This window comes from Lepidothrix coronata, unplaced genomic scaffold (assembly GCF_001604755.1).
Source record: "Lepidothrix coronata isolate B3197 unplaced genomic scaffold, Lepidothrix_coronata-1.0 Scaffold205, whole genome shotgun sequence".
NCBI lineage: Eukaryota > Metazoa > Chordata > Aves > Passeriformes > Pipridae > Lepidothrix > Lepidothrix coronata.
This window is the reverse complement of record NW_016690385.1, coordinates 475625-500068: the sequence shown is the minus strand read 5'-3', so window position 1 is coordinate 500068 and position 24444 is coordinate 475625. Positions and strand designations below refer to the sequence as shown.

The 24444-nt window shown below is 37.4% G+C and overlaps 1 protein-coding gene across 4 annotated transcripts in view; it reads left to right on the top strand.

Annotated features, from left to right (window-relative positions):
- Positions 1-24444, top strand: part of EPHA6 (EPH receptor A6) — a 449435-nt gene that overhangs the window by 86512 nt on the left and 338479 nt on the right. For all 4 annotated transcript variants that reach the window (XM_017832764.1, XM_017832762.1, XM_017832763.1 and 1 more), the window contains exon 3: positions 22142-22805. In XM_017832764.1, the coding sequence (XP_017688253.1) occupies positions 22142-22805 (664 nt within the window). The remainder of the gene's footprint in view (positions 1-22141; positions 22806-24444) is intronic.

Here is a 24444-nt window from a genome sequence, read left to right as displayed (position 1 = left end):
TGATGAACTACCTTTTAAGCTTTTTTTTGAAGATGATGATTCTATTTATGGGTTGACAAGTGGAATGTTTGCTTTACTGGAAATTCCCTGTTACAGACAACTATCAGTCCAGCTGAAAGGCACCAAGAAAAGGGGTTGAAGTGTATGATATGTAAGGAGCTGCTGGGGAGTGGAGTGGGGCTTGTTCAGCTGCCCTTCCTGGAGAGGAGAAGGCTCAGGGGACCCAGCTGCAGCAGGAAAGTGGCAATGGTCCCAGCCCATGAGAGTGTGACTTTAATTGGACAACAGTTTTTCACTGTCGAACTCTAAAGCAGGTGCCAAGGGGAGGGAGTTCATCCCCAGGGATGAGCTGAGAGAGGCCCCAGACACCATCTTTTATATCTGTTGTATATTTGCTTCTATATCTGCTGGGAAGACAAGATAGGAGTTGGTGACCTAGGTGACCTTCTTTTTTATTTTCCCTTTTCCTCCATGGAGCCATCCATGCTACCACTGCTTTTGTGCAGCATGGGGAACTTTCTAAGAAACAGTGGGAAAACTATTACTCCCTATACCGCTGGTAGGTTGTAGAGGGGGGATAACTATTATATTAAAAAGTACTGTTTGGAGTGATAAATAACCTGCTTGAGACTTGCTGAACTCATGCTTAGTAAGGCCTTTTAAGTAAGCAAAAGCAGCATTTAGTTTGTATAATGTGTTAAACTAGTTAGTGTTGTACACATTCCATGCTATACTGCAGACTTATATATGTGTGCAAAGCTGGATCCCAGTGCATTACACCGAAAATTTCAGTGAGGGAAAGATATTTTGCAACCTTTTTGTTTTGAAGCACTAATTCTGGATTGCGGAGTAACAAGGTGATGGCACCAGAATCTGAGAATGAGGAAAAGGTCTTTCTGTAGCTTTGACTAAAGTGCTTTGCTTAATCAGCTGTTTGCTTGGGGTTACTGTTATTTAATGCAAAGAAAATAATCATAAGGCAATGCTAATTTCTCTTTTTTAATTCCATTACATTTATAAAGCGCATCTTGAAATAACTTCTGTAAGTAATACCAAAATAATTCAATCAAATTCATATCTGTAAAGTATATTGGGCATGTTTCTTTAGGGAAGTGCCTTTAGTCAAGTATCTGCCCAATCAATTCCTCAGTGTCTAACAAGCAGAAGAGATTTGGGTTTTATTTTCACTTGAGTCAGTATGCTTTCAAACCATAAACTTCAGCCGCCTCTTTTATCACAGATGTTTACTTTTAAGATGTTACCAGAATAAACAATCATTTAGTTCTGAACTATATTTCATACTGAGGGATAAATAACTCCTTTGTAAATACCACACACTTCTAAAAAAGCACTTCTGGGTTGTTTTGGGGGGTGGGGGTTTGTTTGTTTTGTGTTTGGATTTTTTTTGGGGGGGGGGATATCCAGATGCTTCCAGCAAGGGTGTGACATAGCAAATATTTAGATTAAAAGTATATTTCACACATCCATTCCTATCCTGGATTACTTCCACTATTAACTCCTATTAAGGCTTTTTCACTTTTGCAGTATTTCTGTTTGGTATTATTCTTTCTGCACCGATGAATAACTATTCACTTGTAAAAGGTCTTAAAACTCTTTAAGTAAGATTTAAATAACTGAAAGGAAATGATTCTAGATTTACTTCCCAAGGCCCTCCCTTGTACTGTGGATTTGCCTATACTGGGGAATAAGAAATGCAAATTATAGATTTCTTTAATCATTTTACAATTTGACTGGCATTGTTAAAGACATACTTTGTTTTTCATTACTTATAATATTTCTATTATCAGAGGAAGTTAGTCCAGAATCAGTAGCTCTCTGTCAGCAGCAGCATCTGAAGGTGATTCCTGGGAAGTGCAGACATGTGAAAAGGTGTAGGGAAATTCAAACAGCCATTGAAGAATCCTAGCGGTGGCTCATTTTGTCTTCTAGATTCTTTTCAGGAACATTTATTTTAAATACCGAAGTGGTACAAATATTTTGCCATTTTTCAGGGCCGTGGTTTATGCCTTGCTTTGTAATATAAAGCCTGTATTAAATGGACCTTGGAGGTGCTATCTGCATTTCGTCACTGAAAAGTACTGTTTGAATGAACTAAAAATAAATAAGTAGCTGACACCTGAAAGTGTATGTCTGGTTAAAATGAACAATATGCACTTTTACTAGAAAAAATAGACTTACTCCTAATACTTCTAGCAGTGATATGGGAGGGAAGAGACAGGCTCCGATCAGCAAGTGAAATAAAATCTTTATTTTTGAAGAGCAAGGCACTGTTGTGAACTGTACCTCTGCAAAAGTTGAAAAGTATCCCTTTAAAAAAGAAAAAAAAAAAAAAACAAACAAAAAAAACCAACAAGGACAACTGTTATTAAGGGTTGTAATCTTTGTCCTCACTGCGTGTGAGGATTGAATCTGGAAACTGAGCATGAGTTGGCAACGCTGCTTTTTGTTAACACAGTAACAAAACTAACAGAAGAGTAGTTTTTAGCCAAGGCAGGAATACATGTGCTGTATAGGACTGAAGACAGAATTCTGGGACAAGTGCGACTTGGATGAACACTAGGAAACTATCGCTCCATGAAAAAATTCTCGTTTGTTATTTTGTTGTTCTTTTTTTTTTCCACTTGAGTGGTAGAAAAATCAATGGGCCCATTTGGTTTTTATCCACTTGGTATGTTACAGCAGCTTCAAAGCTACTTTGAACATCGGTTTTCTTTCTAATTCAGAGCAAAACCTACAGAATACTGAAAAATGAGGTTTTGTCTCATACAATCAAAGCAGCAATAGTTTGGTTTGCAGAGGGACTCGAAACCTCTTTGCTTGAGCAAATTCCTCCCAATTTTTGACTTGACCTTCATGGCCCTTTTGAGACCTTCATGTGGACTATTCTGAAAACTTCTCCACAAGTATGAATAGGAGCCCATTATAATGTAAGAATTTAGCATGCTGATGTTATTGTGTGCATTTTAGTAGTTTTGTGCACAAATGTATATTTTGAGTATGCCCTCAAAAATAATGGTTTATTTAAACCACATGCTGGACTTTTTCCTGCTAACTTCTGTCCCAGCAGTTCCATCAGCATCTCATCAATTCTGTTCTCATTTTCTAACCAAATACCCCAGTTTCTGGGGGCAGAATGTACTAAACTACATCTGCTTCTCTTACTCAGTTCATTTAGCCTGTAGATGTGAAGAATTTAATTATAAAACTAAACTAGACTATGAGGGAAAAAAATTGATAATATTATAAAATTTTAATAATAATATTAAATTTACAATACCTTAACATAAATATTTGATCATCTGTGTTGCATAACTTGCTGCATTAAGGAAGTTATTAGTGTCAGGTTGTGAATGCAGATGAAACACCCAATTCTGTAAAAGGCTTTATTAATCAGTAAGACACATTCCAAATTAATTGAATTGTTAGATCATAGCATATTAGCCAGCTCCACAAAGCAGCCTTATCTTTGTGGTTGTGAGAAATGCAGAATATTCTTCACTAAGGCTAATAAAACAGGGTGCAGAATTTGAATAGGAAATAAATTAACATAAGACAAAGTCTAATGAATCTTTCCTTTCTTCAGAAAATAAAGGGAGAATAGACTTTCAGAAATGAAAAGCAAACTAAGGTGACGTTGGCTTTGAGGTGTCTTTATTTGGAGGGACTTGTGCACACTATTAGAAGAAGACAGAGACCAAAGAACTGTAGGTACAGAAGGACAGGTTTATCTGTAGTGATTAAGTGCAGGTCCTGAATTCAGAACAATTCTTACCCTCACATTCTGATTTGTTGTTTGGTTTTGTACTATGTTTAAGAAAAATTAAACCTACTATATTAGATATCCATAAGTCTGAAATGCCTAGATATACCAAGATTTCTTGGAAAAACTCCACACATCATTGCTTGGTTTTTTCCTTGCTCTCCTGTTACTATTTTACTTGTCACTGACTATCTGATGGTTTGGATTTATGGCCTTAATGGTACATCTCTGTACTTGCAGACTGACGACCTGAAACATTTAGTTAAGGGAGAACTAGAGCACAAAGAGGTTAAATATATTGCCCAGTTGTTGCAGAGAAATTTGGCAGCACAAGTGGCACTATCTGTATTTCCTAAACAGCAGCTGAGCTCTTCAATCCCAAATGATTCTTCTGGCTTTCAACAGGTTATTGTTGTCCTGTTGCCGCATCACTTAGATAAAGAATGAGAGCCCATGGCACAAATCTGTCTTTTAGGAAGGTGGTTTGGGATTTCTATTACTTAAAACCCTCATGTCTGAAGACTCCATGTTTCTCTCCCAGTTTTAGAAAACTTGAGCAAGGGCATTTTATTTTCTTTAAGTACTGAAAAGGTTTACATTGTAAGAACGGTATGAGAATAACATTAATTTCCATGTTTTAGTATGAATTTTAAACATTTCTTACAATTGCTAATTATAATCTTTGTATTGCTGCGATGTGGAGTACAACATAATTTTGAATGAGGGCAAAAATGTAGATGGAAATTCAGGTAGATTTCTATGGGTGTTGAATTTTAAAGAAAGTTTCTATGTATTCAGTTTTGAAAGACATATTTCTTACAGTGATCAGGGTAGCTGTAGGTATGCACTGACAGCCCCTTCCCCAGGCAAATCCATGACAAAAGAGAGTGGTAAATACCCATTTTTAACAGTGAGATGATTTTTTTTGTTTCTCAGTATGTTTAACAAATGAATAAATGAGAATTTTCACTAAATGAAAAGACTGAGCTGAAAAGTATAACTTTTCCGCAGTCTGCAGCAGAATATTGATGCCTCAGTTTAATTTCATTATGCAGAATATCAATTGCAGTTTTCTTACACTGTCAGAATTTAAATTACCAGAGGTCTGCAAGATTAGTCCTGTCTGGTGTGCTGAAGTTAAGCATGCTCTATTTAGATGGTCTGCCTTAAATTTACATTTTTATAGGCATGCTTTTGTTATGGAGAGTAAATAATGTTAATTTCTAAGAAAAAAATAAAAAAAAGGTGTAATCTTGAAATAAAACCTGTGATTCAGCTTGTGGAGCTGAGGGTTGAATGACAGACAACCACAAAACAGAGCTGCAACCCCCTCCGAGCTCACCTTCCTGCTCACCTTCACAGATGGAGCTCAGCAAGTTAAACCCCCAAAACTTTATTACCCGTGCCCAGCAGACTAAAGGTTGTTTTTCTTTCTCTGGCACTACTAATGACTTTCAGCTGACTGCATTTTAATTAAAAACCCCAGGTAGCCTCTTGGCTGAGCACAGGGGAAGGCTGGTGTTGGGAATGCTGGGTGTTACCTGTGCATCCACACACGGCCTGGGCAGCCATGAGAGGTCCTTTGTGCAAGGAAGCACTTCCTTCTCCTTGCTTTTTTAGGGGGGGAGGATGGGAGGGTGATGTCAGACACCACAGGGAGCCTGTCATGGACATAAATTCCTGAGCTTTTTTAAGACCTGAAGGCAGCAAACAAGCAGGTATTTATTGCTGAAACAAGCGCTGCCTTCTAGTCTGTGCAAGTTGAAAATTCTCGTCCACGTGTTTTCTCACACAAATCACACTTCTGTGTACAAATGCTTCTGGTTTTCACCCTCATCAAGAGCGAAATGCCACAGAAAAATACCATTCATTGTTTGATGTAGCTATTCTAAGAAACTTAAAGCTGTTAATCAAGAAACTTAATGTTCTCGCTGTGAAAAGTTCTCTGTAATACACAAGCAGAATGTTAAGGTAAAGCTGTGTGGTTGCAAAATATGTTACAGAAAGGGAAGGCAAAAGCAGCAGTTGCGCTATTCTGAAAATGTTTATTAGTTCTGCACAACTTATGCGCTGTTTCAGCCAAATCTAGCCAGGAACTTGCAAATGAGAATATTTTAAGACAAAAATAAGATAGAGCATGGTTTGTTCTGCTCAGAAGACAGAATGGATCAAACTTGCTTTTACTTCCCACTATGCCTGGGAAACAGCTCTGAATTAGAACATCCATTTTGGTTGCATTTGCTGTTTTATAATGCTGGAAACTATGCCATGAAAGTGGAGTTGGAAAGTGGTTATCTGTAAGCAACTGCTGTCATGCTGAAGTCATCTGGCAGATCATCAGTTCCTCTGTTTTCTTCCCAAATATCAGGGTGACACTTGGGAGTGTTTACTCAGAAGAGTCGGCCCCAGTAATTGTTCAGATTTTGAGTAATTACACTCTAGAATGCATATAACACTTTGTTTCCTGTGTTCACAGGTTCTTTTCTCCTCCAGAATATTTTAGTTAACATAGGGTGTTTTAAAATCCAATGCAAAATCTTCCAAACTATTTTTTCTTGCAAAAGATTTTTGTATCTCTGACAGGATTTGTCGGGTTTGTGATCTATAGTATCATAAACTATTGGGTTCCTGCTGGGATGAGGAATGTACTCATAATGAGACCTTGTGTTATAAGCCATATTTTGACAATAAGTGGTATTCATTTGCTTCAAGTTTTTAATCTTAGTTCTTGTGGACGTCAAGCTTCTATTAAATGTTCCCATATAAAGTGATATTAAGATGAAAATATTAGATTAAAAAACCGTCTAAGATTAAAATACTGTTGTGTAATACACTTTATATTTGGAGTAAAAAATATTAAATGGCATAAGCATACTTATGAAAAAGGTTAAAAATTGAAGGGCTGCCTAGAATTGTCTTTTTATTGCTCCTGTGTCTTTCTTAAGACTTTATTGTCTTAAGAAGTCTGTGTTATCAGTATTATCAAAGATTATTGGAGCACTTTGTTTCTTTTAAGCATAATATCCATTTCAAAACATAATGTTTCAAGTAAGCAAAAACTGACTTTATAAAATAAAAGAGCAGGCTTCTGGATCTTAGTTTGTATTAAATATTGCATGCAGGGCTATAGACTTGTGACACTTTACAGCATAATTGTTGGTATTCTGGCAGAGCATTTCAGCAGAACAGCAATTTTAAAGGCCAAATATTCAGTGGGAAGATATATTGCTGGAAAAAGCAAGAACCTATGCAGTTTCCAACATAACTTTATTTGAAAGTACTATTTAAAATAGCATACCATTACAAAGGTACATCATTTGGTTCTAAGTACCTACTAATTTCAACAAGGAAGGTCCTGCCAACAGAACAAGCCCACAAAAAGTTTCCGTGCAGCAGAACTCCAAAGATCACTTTCTTTGGGACCTGCTAAAAATCTAAATGATGTTTCGTAAATGTGGTGGGAGACAAAAAAGTTTTTAATATCAAAGATGCCCAAGGTCCTAATTAAATGGGTGCTTTTTTTTCTCACTTTTTTAGGTGTATGTTTTTTTTAAGCTTCCAGTGAGAGCCTCTGAATCACTTGAGCTGATTTATCAGGAAACAATTTTTTTTTTAATTATTTCTCCACAATCATAAGCTCTGTATGTATATTTACAGTGTATATCTCTATTTATACTATCACTCTGTGATTTCTTGACAACTTTGCAGCAAAATGGTGGAAAAGTCTTTGAGTATGGCAAATAGTTCTCCCCTATCACTGAAAAGCTGTTTAAAGTGACTTTCATCTGAAATTTTTAGTAATTTTTTCTTTTCCCTTCTAATGCTGGTTTTGAGTGTCTCTCTTGAATATACAAAGTTTATGCAGGAATATTCATGCAGGGTAAAGAATTAGGAAATACGTGAAGTTATAGTGCAGCTTTGCATCAATTTTAAGTAAATATTTTCTATGGAAAGTTGGATATAGAAATTCCAATTCATGGGAAAAATATTATTTTTTTCAGCTATGAAGAGAACAAAAATATTAGACCCTACACTTGAGAAGTTTTTAATCCTTTCATGTTTGTTTATGATTTTGTCCACTTGAGGCTGTACTATCATTTTCTTTTTTCTGTTTCCATACCACAAATGCTACATTAAACCTGAAAGTTCATTCTGTGTCTGTCTTTTCTTTTGGTTAATCATCTCCTTGCTTTTGTATTTACAAGGCTAAGATCAAGTATTTCTAGCTGTGGCCAGACCAACAAGCAATGCAACAAGTCATAAAAGAAAGTGAATATTGTCAACCTTATTACTCTTTCCCATCAAAATCCCATGTTACCCCCAAAATTTTATCTGATGTTTTTAATCTGCAGCAACTGTAAAAAGATGAACTTTAGCATACCTGGGTTACCTGAAGTATGTGACTAACCAGCTAATTGGCCTTTCTGAAAAGTAACCTGGTTATTTTCAGGAACCTTTACTTAATAGTGGAACTGAAATAAAAGCTTAGATTGTTATTAAGTGCTGTTACTTGCTCTGTTATAGGCATTTTATTGCTTTCCTGTTGGTAGTGGCAAAGATTAATGAAACTTTTATAAAGTTGGATAGAAACAAGGAGGGAAGTATATTAAAGTACCCCAGCTTGCTGCACACTAATTATTGTGTCAGATCTCATTAGAAAACAGATGCACACACGAGACTGTTCTTGCTTATTTTAACACATCTGCTTTGGGAAAGGATTGTGCAAATGTGAGAAGAGATTGCAGGTGAATATTCTACATAAATCAATTCATCAAAAACATTGTTCCTTTTTACTGTCCTTCATCTCATTTTTCAGCAGAGGTGCAGAATAAGAAGAATTAGGGAAAACTGTACTGTGTTTGGGTCAGTGGTGGGAGGGAAAGGACTCCAGTTCAGCACACTGTGCTCAGAGAAAGTTCTTGTTTTCATGGGCATGTAATTTCAACAAAAGTGACTACGTGTCTAGGATTAGCAGATGATATAATTTCATGGGGTTTTTTAAGTTACACTTCATATGCAGGACTCTCAAATCTGATAAAAAAAGGACAGAAATCTTGAGATGAGTGTTCTCTTTGTATTGGAAGTGGTGTATGTAAGAAGAATGTGCACTTTGTGGCTGTATATAACAACAGCACTGCAGCAAAAATAATATCTTTTTACATGATGTTGATAGAAAGAGTTTATTTCAATTAATCATACATAACTATCGTCTGTCTACTGCCATCTACATGATTGTGACTGATGACGGGGACAAAAATGTGCTGTGAAGGAATGACAGGTTGGTCCCTGATGTTTGTGGGTTATATGGTTCCTTTCTGCCTCCTCTGGGTTCTGGGGACTTCCTGGGCAATCTCAGGCCCTTGCTCCTTTATATGAGAAGACTTATCTTCTGTGGCTCCTTTGTTTCTTAGAGGTTCTATAATAATCAGGGTTTGTAGGAAGATGGTGTGTTCTGAGGTCTCATCCCAAATACAGAAGTGTGAAAGATTTGGGAAGTTTTGAAGGTTATAAGGTCACATCTTTAAAAAGGGAAAAATGTTGCTTATTGCTACTTTTGCATTCAGATTTCTGAATTGATCATAGGCTAGTAAGGACATTGTTTTTACTCTTTGTTATTGCAGAATATTAACCATGTTAACAAAAAATGTATAAACGTTAGAAAACTACTAACCAATTATCTTATGTTCAATCATTTGATGACAAGAGTTTGAGTGCAATAGGTATTTTTCCTATAAAAAATGACAGTTTTATGTAGTCAAGTGTCTTTCTTTAATAATGATTAGCTTACATTCTGAAATGCTCTATTTAAAAATGCCATTAAGAGCCAGACTTTTGTAAAGCTCCTGAAGAGCCTCTCTTGGGCTGTCACAGACTGCAGTGCAGGCGTGGTCACTGCTGTGGTCCCTAGGACAGTTCCTGGAGTGAGAGAGGAACAGGAATTAAAAACCTGAATAGGAAGTTGTCTCTTCCTCCCTCTCCCGTGGAGTTCTGGTTCTTGTGGAACCTAAACAGGAGGGACTTTCTCTTTGTAACTCTAAAAGCTGAATTGTCCTGCCTTCTTCCCCCAGCCCTGTGTACATTCTAGAAAACTGGAAGAACGGTTAAAAGCATAATCTTAATAACAAACATCCCTAAAGAATAGTTGTTTCATAGCAAAAACATAGCTCAGTCTACAAAGAAGTTAAAGATTTTTAATGATATGTTGTAACTACTGCCTGCTTTTGGTATGCATTATTTCAGTGGTATTAATCTAACTCTTATGAAAGCTTTTCTCAGTGTTTCTGAACTAGATAGTCATGGAGCTATCTTAAATAAATGATATGCGAAGACCTTCACTGATGTAGCATGGTTTAGATTTTTTTTTAAAAAAACAAACCTTCTAATGTCCTTCATGAAAAACAATACCCTGTGAAGACATGCAAAAAAAAATCTATTCCTTCTTTTGGCTGCTCAGGAATTACATCCATGAACAGGTTTTACTTTAAAAGGACCTCATGCTGACAGGCAATATATGAAGTAGGGACACTGGACTAACATCTCAACCATTGTGTTCAACTATAACTGAGTAAAGCTTTGCTCTCTTAGGGCAAAGCTGATTGTGAAAACAGAAAGTTCTCAAAGAAAAATGTGCAAAATATAATCCTTCTTTCTGTAAATTATAAAAGAACCTGCCATCTAATTTTACCTCTAGTTGACATTCCATGACCCCCCTCCCTCCTGCAGTGATTTTTTTTGGTTTTTATGAGCTTGGAGCTACTCAATGGATCTGCAAACCAAGTTATCTACAGCAGGTTCAAAATACAGCTTTAAGTTTCAGTTAAGTGAAAAAAAGTCTTATTGTGCTTAAATACTAAAGTCAATTGCTACCCTTGCAATTGCAGTGTCTGGAAAATTTAAGGATAATTATTATCAACTCTAAAAGGTAGGGAAAAAATTAAGCAATAAATTAAGCTAAAAATTATCAGCATATGTTTAGGTATCTCCTAGAGTTAAAGGCAAATGAAAAAATGTAATACTTAAATATCTTTGCCCTAAATTGTGTGCTTTTAAAATGAAAATTGCAGCTCAACCTTGTTATCTTGTGTCAAATAAGGAGTTGCTCTTGAACTCAAGCACTCGGAATTTCACTGAATTACCTAAGTATTGTAGTAATTTTTAGGAGGTTTTTAAGAGCCTGTTATTGGTACATGGGTTGGTTTTTTTTTACAATCTTCTCTTTGACTTGCGATTTTCAGCCTTGTAAATTCCTTTGTGAATATTGTACCAGACAAACCCACAACCCAGCCATATGGTGTGTGCTCACAGAAAGGTCAGGAAACACCCTGTGGGGGGAAGTGCAAGGTGGTCAAAAGTTGCTGACTTTGCTTGTCAACACTAACACTGGACAGCTGGAAATACTTCAGCTCAGGTCTAGTTTTATCATGGTGTAGAACACAAACTGAAACAGATATTTACCAGTTGAAGGTTGGGACATTTTATGTTATTTTAGCTAGGAAGGGATCATTTCTGCAGGACAATAAGTCTCTGCAGAAGCTTCAAAATCTCTGCCACAAGAGTAAGAGCACAGCAAAGGCATCACATGAGGTGTCACATTCAGTGGAGGTAAATCATTTGTTACACTGCAACATTTCTACCTTTTATTGTCAGTTCTGTGCTCAACCCATCCCTTCAAAAGGATAAAAGATGGAGACATAAACATCCTTTATCCATCACTGAGGAATGGTTTCCTGGAAACTGCAGCTGACCTGATCAGGACATGCTCCTGATGATCACAGAGTGCCCACATGGGGGATGTTACCTCATGTCATGAAGAGGGTCCCTCTGGAAAGCTAGAGCTTGTTCTACATATTCGGGGGGGAGGGGGAAAGGGGGAATTATGAATCATTCTAAGAAAACTGTGAATTAAAAATAGAGCAAGTAAATGGATAAATCGCTCCACAGCTCCATAGTTGTTGGTTGTTTTTTTTTCCCTTCAGAAATCAGAATGATAGACCTGTGGAAAAATGTATTTACTGAAGCTCTCCATTTTTTTGTCATAGGAAGTTCTTTGTTAAGAACTTTTAGCTGTTTTCTAATTTGGATGAACCTAAAGAGATTGCAAACCTACCTAAGAAGATAAACTGGCCTTCTCTGCCAAATATGTAGACATGAACAAAACAGGGCTTAATATGTACCCATGTGACCCCAAGTTGTGCATACAACACAAAGAATAGAGATATGAGATAGAACATTACACAGAACGAGCTGAGATATACAGAATGTTATTCTGTCTACCAAAGTAAATTGAAATATAGTAAAATGAAATTTCGTCCTTTTCTCTCATTAGCCTTGCCAGAAGATGATTTACAAAGTACTTTTTTTTAATGTAATTGAAAATATGGGTAATGAGATAGGGGAGGCTGAAAGAGCACAGGAGTTATTCAGATATGTCTGAAGAATGCAGGATAGTGTAGAAAAGAGATGTCTGAGTGGTTGCTCTGATGATACTTTCCTCAACTGTATTACATGGAGTGTTTTCAATGCCAGCTTATTTATAGCACAGAATAATTAAGAGATTGATGCTTCCCCCATTTGTACACTCAGAAATGGGATGAGAGGAAGGAGCACTGGGGAAGGGGATCAAGTTGTTTTCTTCTGGTATATTTTAACAAGCAGGATTGAGCGTGGGCTCCCTGAGGAGACAGTGCTGTTTTACAAATTCTCAGTAAATAAGTAATTACATAGGAAGTATGAGCAAACTGATTTGCTGGAAAACACTGGCAATTGTTTTCTTTCCTTTTCTCTTCCTTTTTTGTTTTCCTCTGTTCCTTCCTTGGAGCTCACAGACTATATGTAGAAGGTTCATATGGATAGCATTTTTTTTTCTTTTAAAAATGCTGCAGACTTCTGAATTTTATGTATTCGTTTCTCCACATATATGTGGACACTTTGTTAAAGATGTTTGCATATGTAATGAAACTTATTCTGTAGAATTTTTATGCACCACTCTGCTTCAACCTAGAAAATGAGTAAAGTTATCATGCAGGTAGCTGGAATACACAAATAAAATTAGGAATTTACATGCAAATAAACTGCTACTTATGTTCTTCAGCTTGCTCCACTTCTAATAATTGGTTCTTCTGTTCACATCTTGGATTTTATTTCCAGAAGTTTTGAGGTCAATTAAATGGCAGGATATAATAGCATTGCTTCTGGCTTTCACTTGAGTATATCAATATCATCCCTTTTGAGCCAGTAAATACAAGCTTTACCTGTAATTATTCACATAGCTCAAGTCTTGGTTCTCCTCCCTTCTGATCCTCTGCCTAGAAAGGATAAGTAGCTTGCAAATAAAATGAAGTGATGAATCATGTTGTTTGTAGCCAGTGATAACACTTGTTAGGATGATGGTGGAAGGCCTGAGGTGATTCATGAGAGATGCAAGTATTCAGTTCTCCACCAGCAGTGTGGTAACAGGTATGTCAGCCCGATGTGCAGCAGGAATGGGCTCTGTTCCACTTGGTGGCACAACAGCTGGAGAGGAATGAAGGGTGGTTGTGAAGGAGTCCATCAGTAACATCCTTAGAGGAATTCTGTTGTGCCCTTGGGAGTTCTGCAATGTCATCACCCCCGTTCATGTGGGTATGTGTGGTGTCACATGAAGGCACCCACACTGATGCTGTTCCTGTAACATACAGTGAGTGCTGGCAAAAATCACTGATCTGTCATTTAACCTTCCTCTCATTACCTTTAGTTTTGCTTCTTTGGTTTTATGTCTTAGTCTGAATTAATGTGTTAGTGTTTGTAAAGTGCTCTGAAGATGAAAAAGCCTTACATAGGTGCTTTGTAGAATTATTGGTTTTAATTGTTTCTGCTTGGTATAGCTTCAATTAAAAACACTGACCAGTACTACTTCAATAACAAATAGAAAAGGCAGGTTTGGTTTTTTTTTTAGAAAAAGTAGACTTTAGGAAAGAATTGGGCAGAGATAGGAAGAAGGAATGGATAGATATTCTTCTGGCTTTCACTTCATTCATATTAACCTCGTTGACTGCTTGGTAATGGCAGTAATTTAAATATGCCAATGCCCACATAAAAATAGACTCTGAGATCCACTGCTTTTCAGAGGGAAAACCTGGAGCTTGAAAAGTTATTTATACAATTTCTGCTGTCAGTGGTACTGAAATGCTTTTTTTGAATGATTAGTCAGGAAATTAAAATGGGAAAGTCTGAGTCACAGCCCCCTTTCTGGGGGTACATAGCCAGGACTGCTGTTTTCCCCTGATTCCGTGGTATTTGCTTAAAGTATGGAGTGGTAAAGGCAAAAAAGTCTTCCTGGTGCTGAAGGGTAATTTCAAATATCAGAATGCTAGATTCAAACCCGCTAAAGCAAGTAAAAGGGCACTAATATTTGGAAATTTGTGCATTTAAGGCAGGTTTGTGACATGATGCAATGCAGAGTTTTTGAAGGCCTTAACTGGTAAAAGCAGTCATTTGCCTCAGTACGTGCATTAAATCATAGGGCAGACAAGGTCAGCTTTCAAACTGAGGGCTGAGAAAACCTTCTACCAAGTCTCTCTCCCTGCCCCGATGTTATTCTGCCTTCTCAGCAGGCCAAACCAAATTGCAGGGTTGAAGTGCAGGTATTGGCAGCAGGGGAGTCTAAAAAGCAGCTCTGATATCACAGAGCCTGTTGAGTCTGAGCCAGTGCAGCACTGACACCACTGCACAGAACAGTTTACAAAGAGCTGAACAGATTAATAGATGACCTCTGAATTTGTAGACATTTCTAAACTAGAAATGTAGAGATTGCTCATGGTTTGTTGTTTAGAGTTTGGGTTTTTTTCAAAGCTGCCTCTAGAATGTTTTTCTGTGTTTCTAATTATCTGAGGGCACACAAACATTTACTGTAACATTGTCTGTGCTATTTTGGAGATCAAGGTCCCCCAGGCCACAAAACTGATGCAGACAGCTATTGTGCAGCATTGCCAAAGCACCCAGCACATTGGCTTCACTGAGCAGTGTTGTAACATTCTGCTCTAGTTACTCTGATTTTACTAGGTGGGAAGGGCAGAGTCAGGATTGCTCCAGCTCCCCACACTCAGGAAATGAAGAAACACAAAAGCAAATAAGTATTGTACTATTAAACAGCTCACACCTCTTAGAGCCTGACTGAACTATTCCTACAGTGTGATTTAGTTATTTTTTTAGTTTCAATTTATTTCTCAGTCCTTGTTTGTTCTGTTCTAATTATAAGGAAGTCTAAGCAATTACACTTATGTGTTTTAAGTCATGATATATCTCACTTACTAATGATATTTACTAATTTACTACTATATTTCACAAGACAGTGATAGGACAAGGGGAACTGACTTTAAACCAAAAGACAGTAGGTTTAGATTAGTTATTAGGAGGAAATCCTTTACTGTGAGGATGGTGAGGTATGGGAACAGGTTGCCCAGAGAACCTGTGGATGCCCCAGCCCTGGAAGTGTTCAAGGCCGGATTGGATGGGGCTCTGAGCAACCTGGTCTAGTGGAAGGTGTCCCTGCCTATGACAAGAGTTTTGCAACTAGAGGATCTTTAAGATCCCTTCCAACCCAAGCTATTCTATGATTCTAATGAGTGACAAAATTTGCTTCTTACACACGTCTGTTATTCCACAACAGCCCCATGTATTTCAACAGACATGTATTGATGTTCAGAGTTTTCACATCCTGCAGTTATTCTTAGTTAATCACATAAATCTCATTCAGCCAAGTGAGGATTTCTAGCCTCTTATTCTCCATACCCTGCCATCATTATTCTGTGTTTTGTAATAGCAGGGGGACTCTAGAGTCTAGCATACAACTATTATGATTAGCTAGACCAAACTCTATTCTAGTAGCAGATAGCTATAAACCACAGATTTATGTATCTGGTTTTCAATATTATTATTTCTTTCATAAAACAGAGGTCAGCAAGCTCTGGTGCAGGTCTCAGGGACAGTGCATAGGCAGATTTTGAAGAGTACACAGCAGGGTTCAGTGTTCTGAGCTATAGTACCATGAAAAGGTGTAGACTTTCTGCTCTCAGTTTCTATTCAATTCCAAATCCATCGGAAGTGTTGCATTACAAAGGGATAAGATGCCCATGGAAAGGTGATCAGCAGCAATTTTCACCACTGAATTGTGACATCTGTCACCACCTGCTGAGGCTTTACTAGCATGTCTCATTTTAGAAGAAAATTACAGTATGGCACACTACCCTGCAGATCCTTGATGCAAGTCATTGAGTCTTTTATAGACTATACACACTCAGGGAAACAATGGCTTTGTTCCAAAGTGCTGGACAGAATTTTATATGGTAGTGCTTGGTTTCAGTTGTATTTCACTTTATAGTAAATACCCTTCATATATATGCATATATGTGTGAATTCTCTCTTTGTTTTTCTTCTTGAACGTACTCAGCTTTTTCACGATCTAGAATAGAAGCAAAGATGTATTATTTTCTCTAGCTTCTGTTTTATACTTTCTCTGCAGTGTCCAAACATCATTCCAAGGGTAACCTTTACTGGTGCATTATCGGACTCCTGTCTAGACTCTGGTCAGTCAAATAAATTGACTGCCTCACAGATTATATATTTCGAGATTTAAATGTTTCTGTCATCCTGATCTTTTCTATTATATACATAAAGGTCCATGTTCAAGACCTCTGCCCTTCTGAAACAATTCACTTTACAAAGCTAGAGCAGAGCTGTCTCTTTTTGATCCCAAAGTCCTGTGCTGGCTAATCCCCAAGTGAGAGTCAATTGTTTCTTATATCTGAAGTTGGTCTTGCTTGAATTCCAGGGTTCATCCCCCAAATCTCACCAAATCCTAGTCTTGCTTGCCTGTAGAAAACACTCCTATGAACAGGAGCAGTTTTCAGGGCAGAGTGAAGTTCGATCACCTGGCGCAGCTCATCTCACAGTTGTTCACCATTCAGTGCTTCATGTAAATAACAGAAAAGGGATTCACTGGTTTGGATTTTAAATTTTGAGGGCATTAACAACTTTCTGAATCATCCTGGCCACTTCAGACATGGAACAGCTGTTCCACAGTCTGAGCCTTATTAACACTTGCCTTTAGAGAACACAGAGTAATCTGCCACTTTATTTCCTGTATTCTCTTACTTACGTTGCCCTAATTATTCATTCTTTATTTATTTAATTATGATTTTTTTTTCTGTTTCCTTTTAAATACATTTACTTCTGCACACTTTAGGACGGGTTTGCCCTCAACTGCCATAGTCTGTGCCTGTGTGCTGCTGCCTGTGCGAAAAACAGTTGTCTCATTTTCTCTAAACTTGTGTTGCCATTGTCATTATAATTCCACAGAGCTAATAAAAGGTGTGCTACTGATTTCTATGCATTCCCTAAACAATTTTTAATTATGAATGTAAAACACAAGTAGTTTAATTGCTGTTTTTATTTTGCTGGCTATGTCAGGTTGTACTTTCTGGGACATACATGAATACCTGGGGAATTTTGTCTGCTTTTGTTTTTCTTTTTTTAAGTAGATGCATTACATGAGTTCAGTCTTATCAATTTTCTTACTGGGCTTCAGAGGGCTGAGCATTTTCACATTCAGAATTGTGGATTTTGGGAAAAGGGAAGAAAAATGAGTTAGAGGGAATGAGGGAAAATATTAACTCGATACCTTTAATTTACAGCAATTCTGTAGTTCTTTTAAATGTTCCTTAGTCTTGCTGGTTTTGATGCCATTTTAAATGCCAACTGTGCCTTAAAATTGTTCACTTTCTAAGCATGTTAATGTGAAGGAAGTTTGTTCTTTTTTTCTGCAGTTGTGTTATGTAGCATGGCTGGTTCTGCTTGAATGTCATTACAGCAGCGAGATGTTTCAATGTGCCCTGTCAGGTGGCAGCCAGCAGCTGTGCATGCCAACTGCAGGTCCTTCTCTATTGTTTCCTGGCTTAGATCTTTCTGATATCATTTCTATGGAGATCATCTCACTGGAGAGAGTAAAAGGGAATTTAACTTTTAAAACTCTCTTTATTTTTACCATTCAGCTTGTTTCCATGGAAATGGGATCTATAAGATTGTCAGTAGCAAAGAGCTGAAAGTGAGAATTCACTTGTAGATTTTATTAGGTGACTCCCAGCTGAGATCTGCAAATACTGGAGAGCAAAATAAGGAATAAACCATTTAGGACAAGAAAAAAAGACAAACTAAGATATTGGAAAAAACGCTGTCTGCTTTGTTTTTATCCTCACTGGATGTGATAAATAAGGAAATTCTTATTTAACTGTTCTTGGGCGTGTGAGTTGTGTGGACACACTTGCAATTTTCTTCAGACTGTTTTTTAGGATAGCAGCAATTCTATATAACAAATATAGTCCATCCCTTTTATAGGATGGGCTTTTTGACAGAGACCTGACCATTTCAATGGATGTCTGCGTGCAGTGAGGGATATGTGTCAGCAAATTGCATTGCTGCAGTTCAGGTTCAGTGAATTTTCAAATGTTAGCTTATGTTTTTGTGTAAGAAGTAGTTGACAACTCCATTTCTGAAATTACCTACCTTGCTGAAAGGAACTGGTTTGCTAACCAGTAAACCAGATCTGTGTGGCATAAATCTTACATGTTTTGTTGCTCCCTTTAGAATGGAAATCTTTCTTCTGTTGACAGATAAGAAATAAGACTCCTCACCACTGAGGATTTGCCTTAACAGATGTGTCCTCTTAGCAGGTAGTAAAATGCAGGATAGCTGAAGTCAACAGATTTTTCTCCCTGATCTCATATCCCATGTTCTTTCTTTCAGTTCTCTGCATGGAAATCCAGTCTTTATCCCTTTGTGTTTTACTCAGCAACAAACTATTTGTGCAGAATATTTTACCCAGGGGTCCCATGGTATGCTTGATATCCAAATGTGTTGATGTTAAATCTGCCACAACCTTTTCTTACTCGAGTGAGCTAAGATCCAGTGGCTAGGTGGAGTAAGTGCATAATCCTTCAGTTTTAGATAATTATGCCTTGAGTAAAAAGGCAAGCAGAAAACAGGGAGGGAAATTTCTATCTTAGGATAAAAATGCAGCAAAATTTTTAAGAGCGAATGGTCTCTTCCCTAAACTGCTGAGTGAGGGCCTGGGCCTAAGTAACCAGTGTCTCAGTCCTTTGTGTTCTGCTAAATCCTGTGTTGCCTGTGGCCAATACTGAGCAAATCATGCCAATCATGAATTTACCATCTCTCTTCTTCAAACAGCACAATCTGACCTCAAAAAGGGATCACTTAAGAGACTGAGCATAGTTTAAAGATAAGTCAAGGTTCAGGATTTGTTGAAATAACTGGTGTCTTCAGGGAAATTACGACAGTTTTCGTCATGCTGAAAGTGGCCCATTGTATGTTCTTTTCTGTATCATGGTGTCACCAAGATGTTTTCTCATCAGACAGTGATGTGTTTAAAAAAACCCATGAAATACATTAATCTCTTCTTATGGTGTTTATAATGCCCTTGGTGATACAACCTACTGGATTTTAATAACTAGCTCATTCTGATTTTGTAAATCTGCAGGGTTTTGGTTTAAAATAACAAAGTGGGGAACACTGAAAGAAAATTTCAGTGTTATATAGCCAGTACAAGATTTAAATTAGATAATTAACTCTTTATAATGGTCTCTGTACAGCTGTTAGATATTAGTGAAGTCCAAAAATGAAACAAAGAGGTTGTAAAGTAGCTCGTAGAGATATGAAAACAGCTGAGACTTTATCTAACTAAAATCTCTGTGTGATTTGTAACCTAATCTCGTATTCTGTGCTTGGATGTGACAAGTAATCTTGGAATCTTCTTTCTACCAGTCTTCAAGTTGTATGTTCTTCTATTTAAAAGACTCCTCCTTACATGTAAAATGTAACCTCTTATTCACACTGTTGTTGATTACAGTATTAAACTAGTATTTTTAAGTCTTTCCTCCCAAATATGTTTTGGGCATTTCTTCTTCATAAGTTCTGGAACTCCAGATGTAAGCATCTCCAATGAGATGCTTCTGTTCGTTTCGTTTTGAGGTCTCAGGGGATAATAGTTTCTTACAAGTAGAATGTTTATAAATACTTATAATTTTATTAACTAGGAGTTTTAATATGAAACACACCCTAAAGAAAACTGGAGTGTATTTGATAAATTGTTTGGCTTTTTGTTGTCTGCACTGAATTTAACTATTGCTTTTCCTGACTGTTTTTACCAGAAGAGAAATGCAACACTTAGGTAAACTTAAAAGCAGATTGTATTTCACACAGGAACAATGTGCCCTTGTCAGAGACTGTCACAGACTGAGTTCTGTCACAGACTTTTCTATAGCATTAAAGTGGCATTTTGGGATGGTGGAGTTCTCCTTGTTTGCACTCAATATCTGACACCAGTAATAAAGAGCATAAGCCAACAGACTCACAGCTGTATTTACAACCATGTCCCCGTACAATGGCTGCACAGAAATATTCCATGGCAACCCTTTTTGAAATATTTTATAGGTATGATGTTTAGGCTACTATTTATATTAAATAAAATGATTGTCTCGGCCAGTGGATGAATTCCTATAAATTGGGCTAATGGGAGCAAAATGGAAAGGCACAGGCATGAAACATGTGAGCTCTGCTTTGAACCAACTAAAGCACCATCCATGTTTGATCAATCCATCTTGTTTTAGTCTTTGAAACCAGTTACTGAGGCCCTGAGCCTTTACTTTCCTACGGAATTAGTAGATTTGTATTATTAACCACACAACTAAGAGCTAACTTTAGGGCTTTAATTTCTAAGTTCAGATTGAGATATTGATTCAGAGTGAATATATAAATATTTCTTATGAGAATCTCATGGCAAGGGTAGGATATATTGGATATGTTTTCCTTAATGTATTTAGGCCGGTTCTGAAGACTGTTCTATATTTTAAAAATTACGTTGTTTTTAAACGACACACTTACTTTTTTAATTCTGGGCTTGTTGCAGTGGGGTGTTGTTTGGGTGATTTGGTGTTCGATTTTTTTTTTTTTTGGTATTTGGTGGTTTGGGGAATTTCTGTTCTTTTTGAGACCTCTCGAGCACATAGCATATCTTCCTCTTAATACGACTTGATACACAAATAAATGTAGAAAACCTTTTGTGCTTCTGTTTGTTTATTCTCTCAATTTACATTGTGGTTATATTTGTGTATAACACCTATTTGTATAATAATGATTAAATGTAACAAGAGGAATCATCAAAAGTTAGGGCCTGTAAAGGCCTTCACTTCCCTTATTTTTCTGCATAGGTCCCAGCTGGGTGCTGCAGTGACCAGGAATTCCAATCCTATGATTGCAAGTGGCAGCACTTGGAATTATTTTTTCAATGTGAATTCCAACAACTGTTTGAATTCAGAGTTTTCAGGCCAATGAAGCCATGGGTTCCACAGGTTGGAGTGGTAGTTTTTTTGTTGTTTGTGGGATTTGTTTTGTTGTTGTTTTATTTTTTTCTGCTGCTTCTACCGTGATGGATCAGCACATTTAAAAGATGCACTAAAACTTCTGGTGGGGCACAACATTTTTGGATACAGAACTATAACTAGTCCTGTATTTTGATATGAAAACATCTCTAATGCTGCATTGATATTCTGTGTACCTAGTGAAAAGTTGACTATATTGAAGCTATTTTGGGGATGTTTGTAATCTTTTGGAGTAGCTGATTAGGTAATAAATTAGGCATTTGATATGAAACACATGGATAATATTTCTTTTTCTTTTTTTGAGGACCTCTATGCAGGAATAGAGGTGAAGCTGATATAAGGAAAACCTGGAGGGGGGATAGAGAGGAGAAAAAGGCTCCTCCACCTTTGAACTCCAAGAGAATTCGTAAAGGCAACAACAGAACAATGCCTGTGACAGTTGGGTTTTGGTTTGTTGTTTTGGTTGGTTGGTTTTTGTTTGGGGGAAATAAGTGTAATACAGGTCCTACGGAGCTAGAAATGAAACATCTCTATATACAGTTAAATGTTTTTAGGATAATTGTGTAAACCAGCGAGTGCCATGGGCCTGAGTTGTGGAAGTTGCTTTGAAGACTGCTGGAGAGCCAGCCCCCTGGTACACCAACCAGGAATGGTCTAGAAGACTTTGTCTGCATAGGCAACTGTGTGACATACCCAGAAATCTTCTCAACCTTAATAAATTTGCTAATATAATCATGGCCAGTATTTCTTTCTTTGCTGAGCCCTGGTAATTTTTAATGTTTCTATTAATTGAAATTCTGAAATAGCTAATGTTCTGTTCTACAGTTGGATCTGCTTTTAACTACTGTCTTTCCATCAAACTTGAAGTGTATGTATGAATGGGCTCTCTGGGTATGCATATGCACAATAAATATTTTCCTTTTCTTTTCAGTGGGATGCCATAACTGAAATGGATGAACACAACCGTCCCATTCACACTTACCAGGTGTGCAACGTGATGGAACCAAACCAAAACAACTGGCTTCAAACCAACTGGATCTCCCGGGATGCTGCACAGAAAATCTACGTGGAGATGAAGTTCACCCTGAGGGACTGCAACAGCATTCCTTGGGTACTGGGGACCTGCAAGGAAACTTTCAATCTCTACTATATGGAGTCAGATGAGTCTCATGGAGTAAAATTCAAGCCAAACCAGTACAGTAAGATTGACACTATTGCAGCTGATGAGAGCTTTACCCAGATGGATTTGGGCGACCGCATCCTTAAACTCAACACAGAAGTCCGTGAGGTTGGGCCAATAAACAAGAAAGGGTTTTATCTTGCTTTTCAGGACATTGGAGCCTGCATTGCTTTGGTTTCAGTCCGTGTTTATTACAAGAAGTGCCCTTTCACAGTCCGGAATTTGGCCATGTTTCCTGACACAATTCCAAGGGTGGATTCTTCCTCTCTGGTGGAGGTTCGGGGCTCCTGCGTGAAGAGCGCTGAGGAACGGGACACCCCAAAATTGTACTGTGGGGCAGATGGGGATTGGCTCGTGCCTCTGGGACGGTGCATCTGCACCGTGGGATATGAAGAACTGGAGGGCTCCTGCCATGGTAGGAAAACATTGGTGGATTTTTATTTTCTTTTTTGTTTTTAATTTAAAAAAGTAGTCTTATAATGTCATATGTACCTTGCATGTTCTCTTCTGCTGCTCAGAATAATTTCACAATGACTCGAGGATAAGATGCTCTCTTCTGTAGTAATAATTGTAAAGAAAGCCTCAGAAACCACTGAGATGTGAGTCTACTGTGATTTACATTTGCTTTTTAGCAAAAAGGGAGAGAAAGAGTCCATATTCATAAGTTATATAAATGACTGCTGTTTTGCTGCAGAGTTTCTCAGATTCAATGGTATTAGGCAAGGAGCAGAGCAACCTTAGATAATGCAGAGCATTAAAAGCACTGTGCATTGTAATCAGAAAATGAAAGTCACTTTGTTGTCTGGTCTTGCTGGCATTAATTATCAAAACATACTCATTGCAAAGATACAATGTTGACAATGCCATTACTGGAAGCAAGCATCATTTTCTACATGAGGTCAAAAGGTTTCTCTCTTAATGGGATAAGGATTTTCTTTGAGACTTTAATGCTGAATGAATTTCTGTCCATTATGGGAGTGAGTCATACTCTGGATCTCTACATGAGCAGTACAGCCAGCAGAGTTCACCAAAAATGTTTTCTGCTGTACATTGACTCCTCTGGTTTGTTCAATTTGTCCAGTTTGCTGCTGAACAGGTACCTTCTAAATGAAATAGAGTTCCCAAAGCCACAAATGTTTGCATATTCTTATCTATTTGCCCAAGAGTAACAAATTACTATTTTAGAAAATTATAATCTAATAGAACTTCCATATCTTTTGAAATCATTTTCACTGGTATCTGATGTTGTCCATTCGCTCTTCTTCAGTGTATTTTAATATCAGTGCTACTTTTTTCTGACAGCTTTCCAAGCTATATTATTCTTGCATTGCTTCATGAACATCTTGCCCAAGGCAAACCCAAAAGCGGAAGATGCTTTATTAACTAAAGAGCAACGATTAATTTTTCACTAGTGCCCACTCTCCAGTGTCTAAGGGCAGGCATATTTCTCTTTGTGCCAAAGCTGGTGGTGGAGATGCCACTTGGACAGCTGGGAATGCATTTTTACACTATGACTGTTGTGAACTGAAGTGAGATTGAGAGCAACCTTTCAAATAGCCAGAATGTCTTATTTTGAGACTTTCCTTCTTGGCTCAGGCGTGAATCAAAAATTTAATTTAAAAGACCTATTGTGTCAATGAGACTTTAACTAACTCTTTAATACCCATCAAATCATGAAATACCTGAATGTGACTAACTCTCTAAGGGAAAATTTGAAACATTTACATTCAGCTTATTTTCATAGAAGCAGGGTTGTGGGGACTAGGTGGGGGAAGAGTAGAAACCATTATAGTCTGATAAGAAGACCTGAGATGTATTTACACAATTTTCATGTCTTCTAGGTCCTTCCTGCAAATCCCAACCCCAAACCCTTTGTCCTTCCCATTCCCTTGCTGGAGTTACGAATTTGAGTCTTGAAAGTATTTTACGTCGTTGTGTTGGTACTTCTTTGTAGTCATGCTCTGTGAAATATTCAAAAGAGAGAATTATTTCTTTCCTCTACATGCAAATAATAGCCAAAATAATAATTTTGCATTTTGAAATCTGTTCTGACA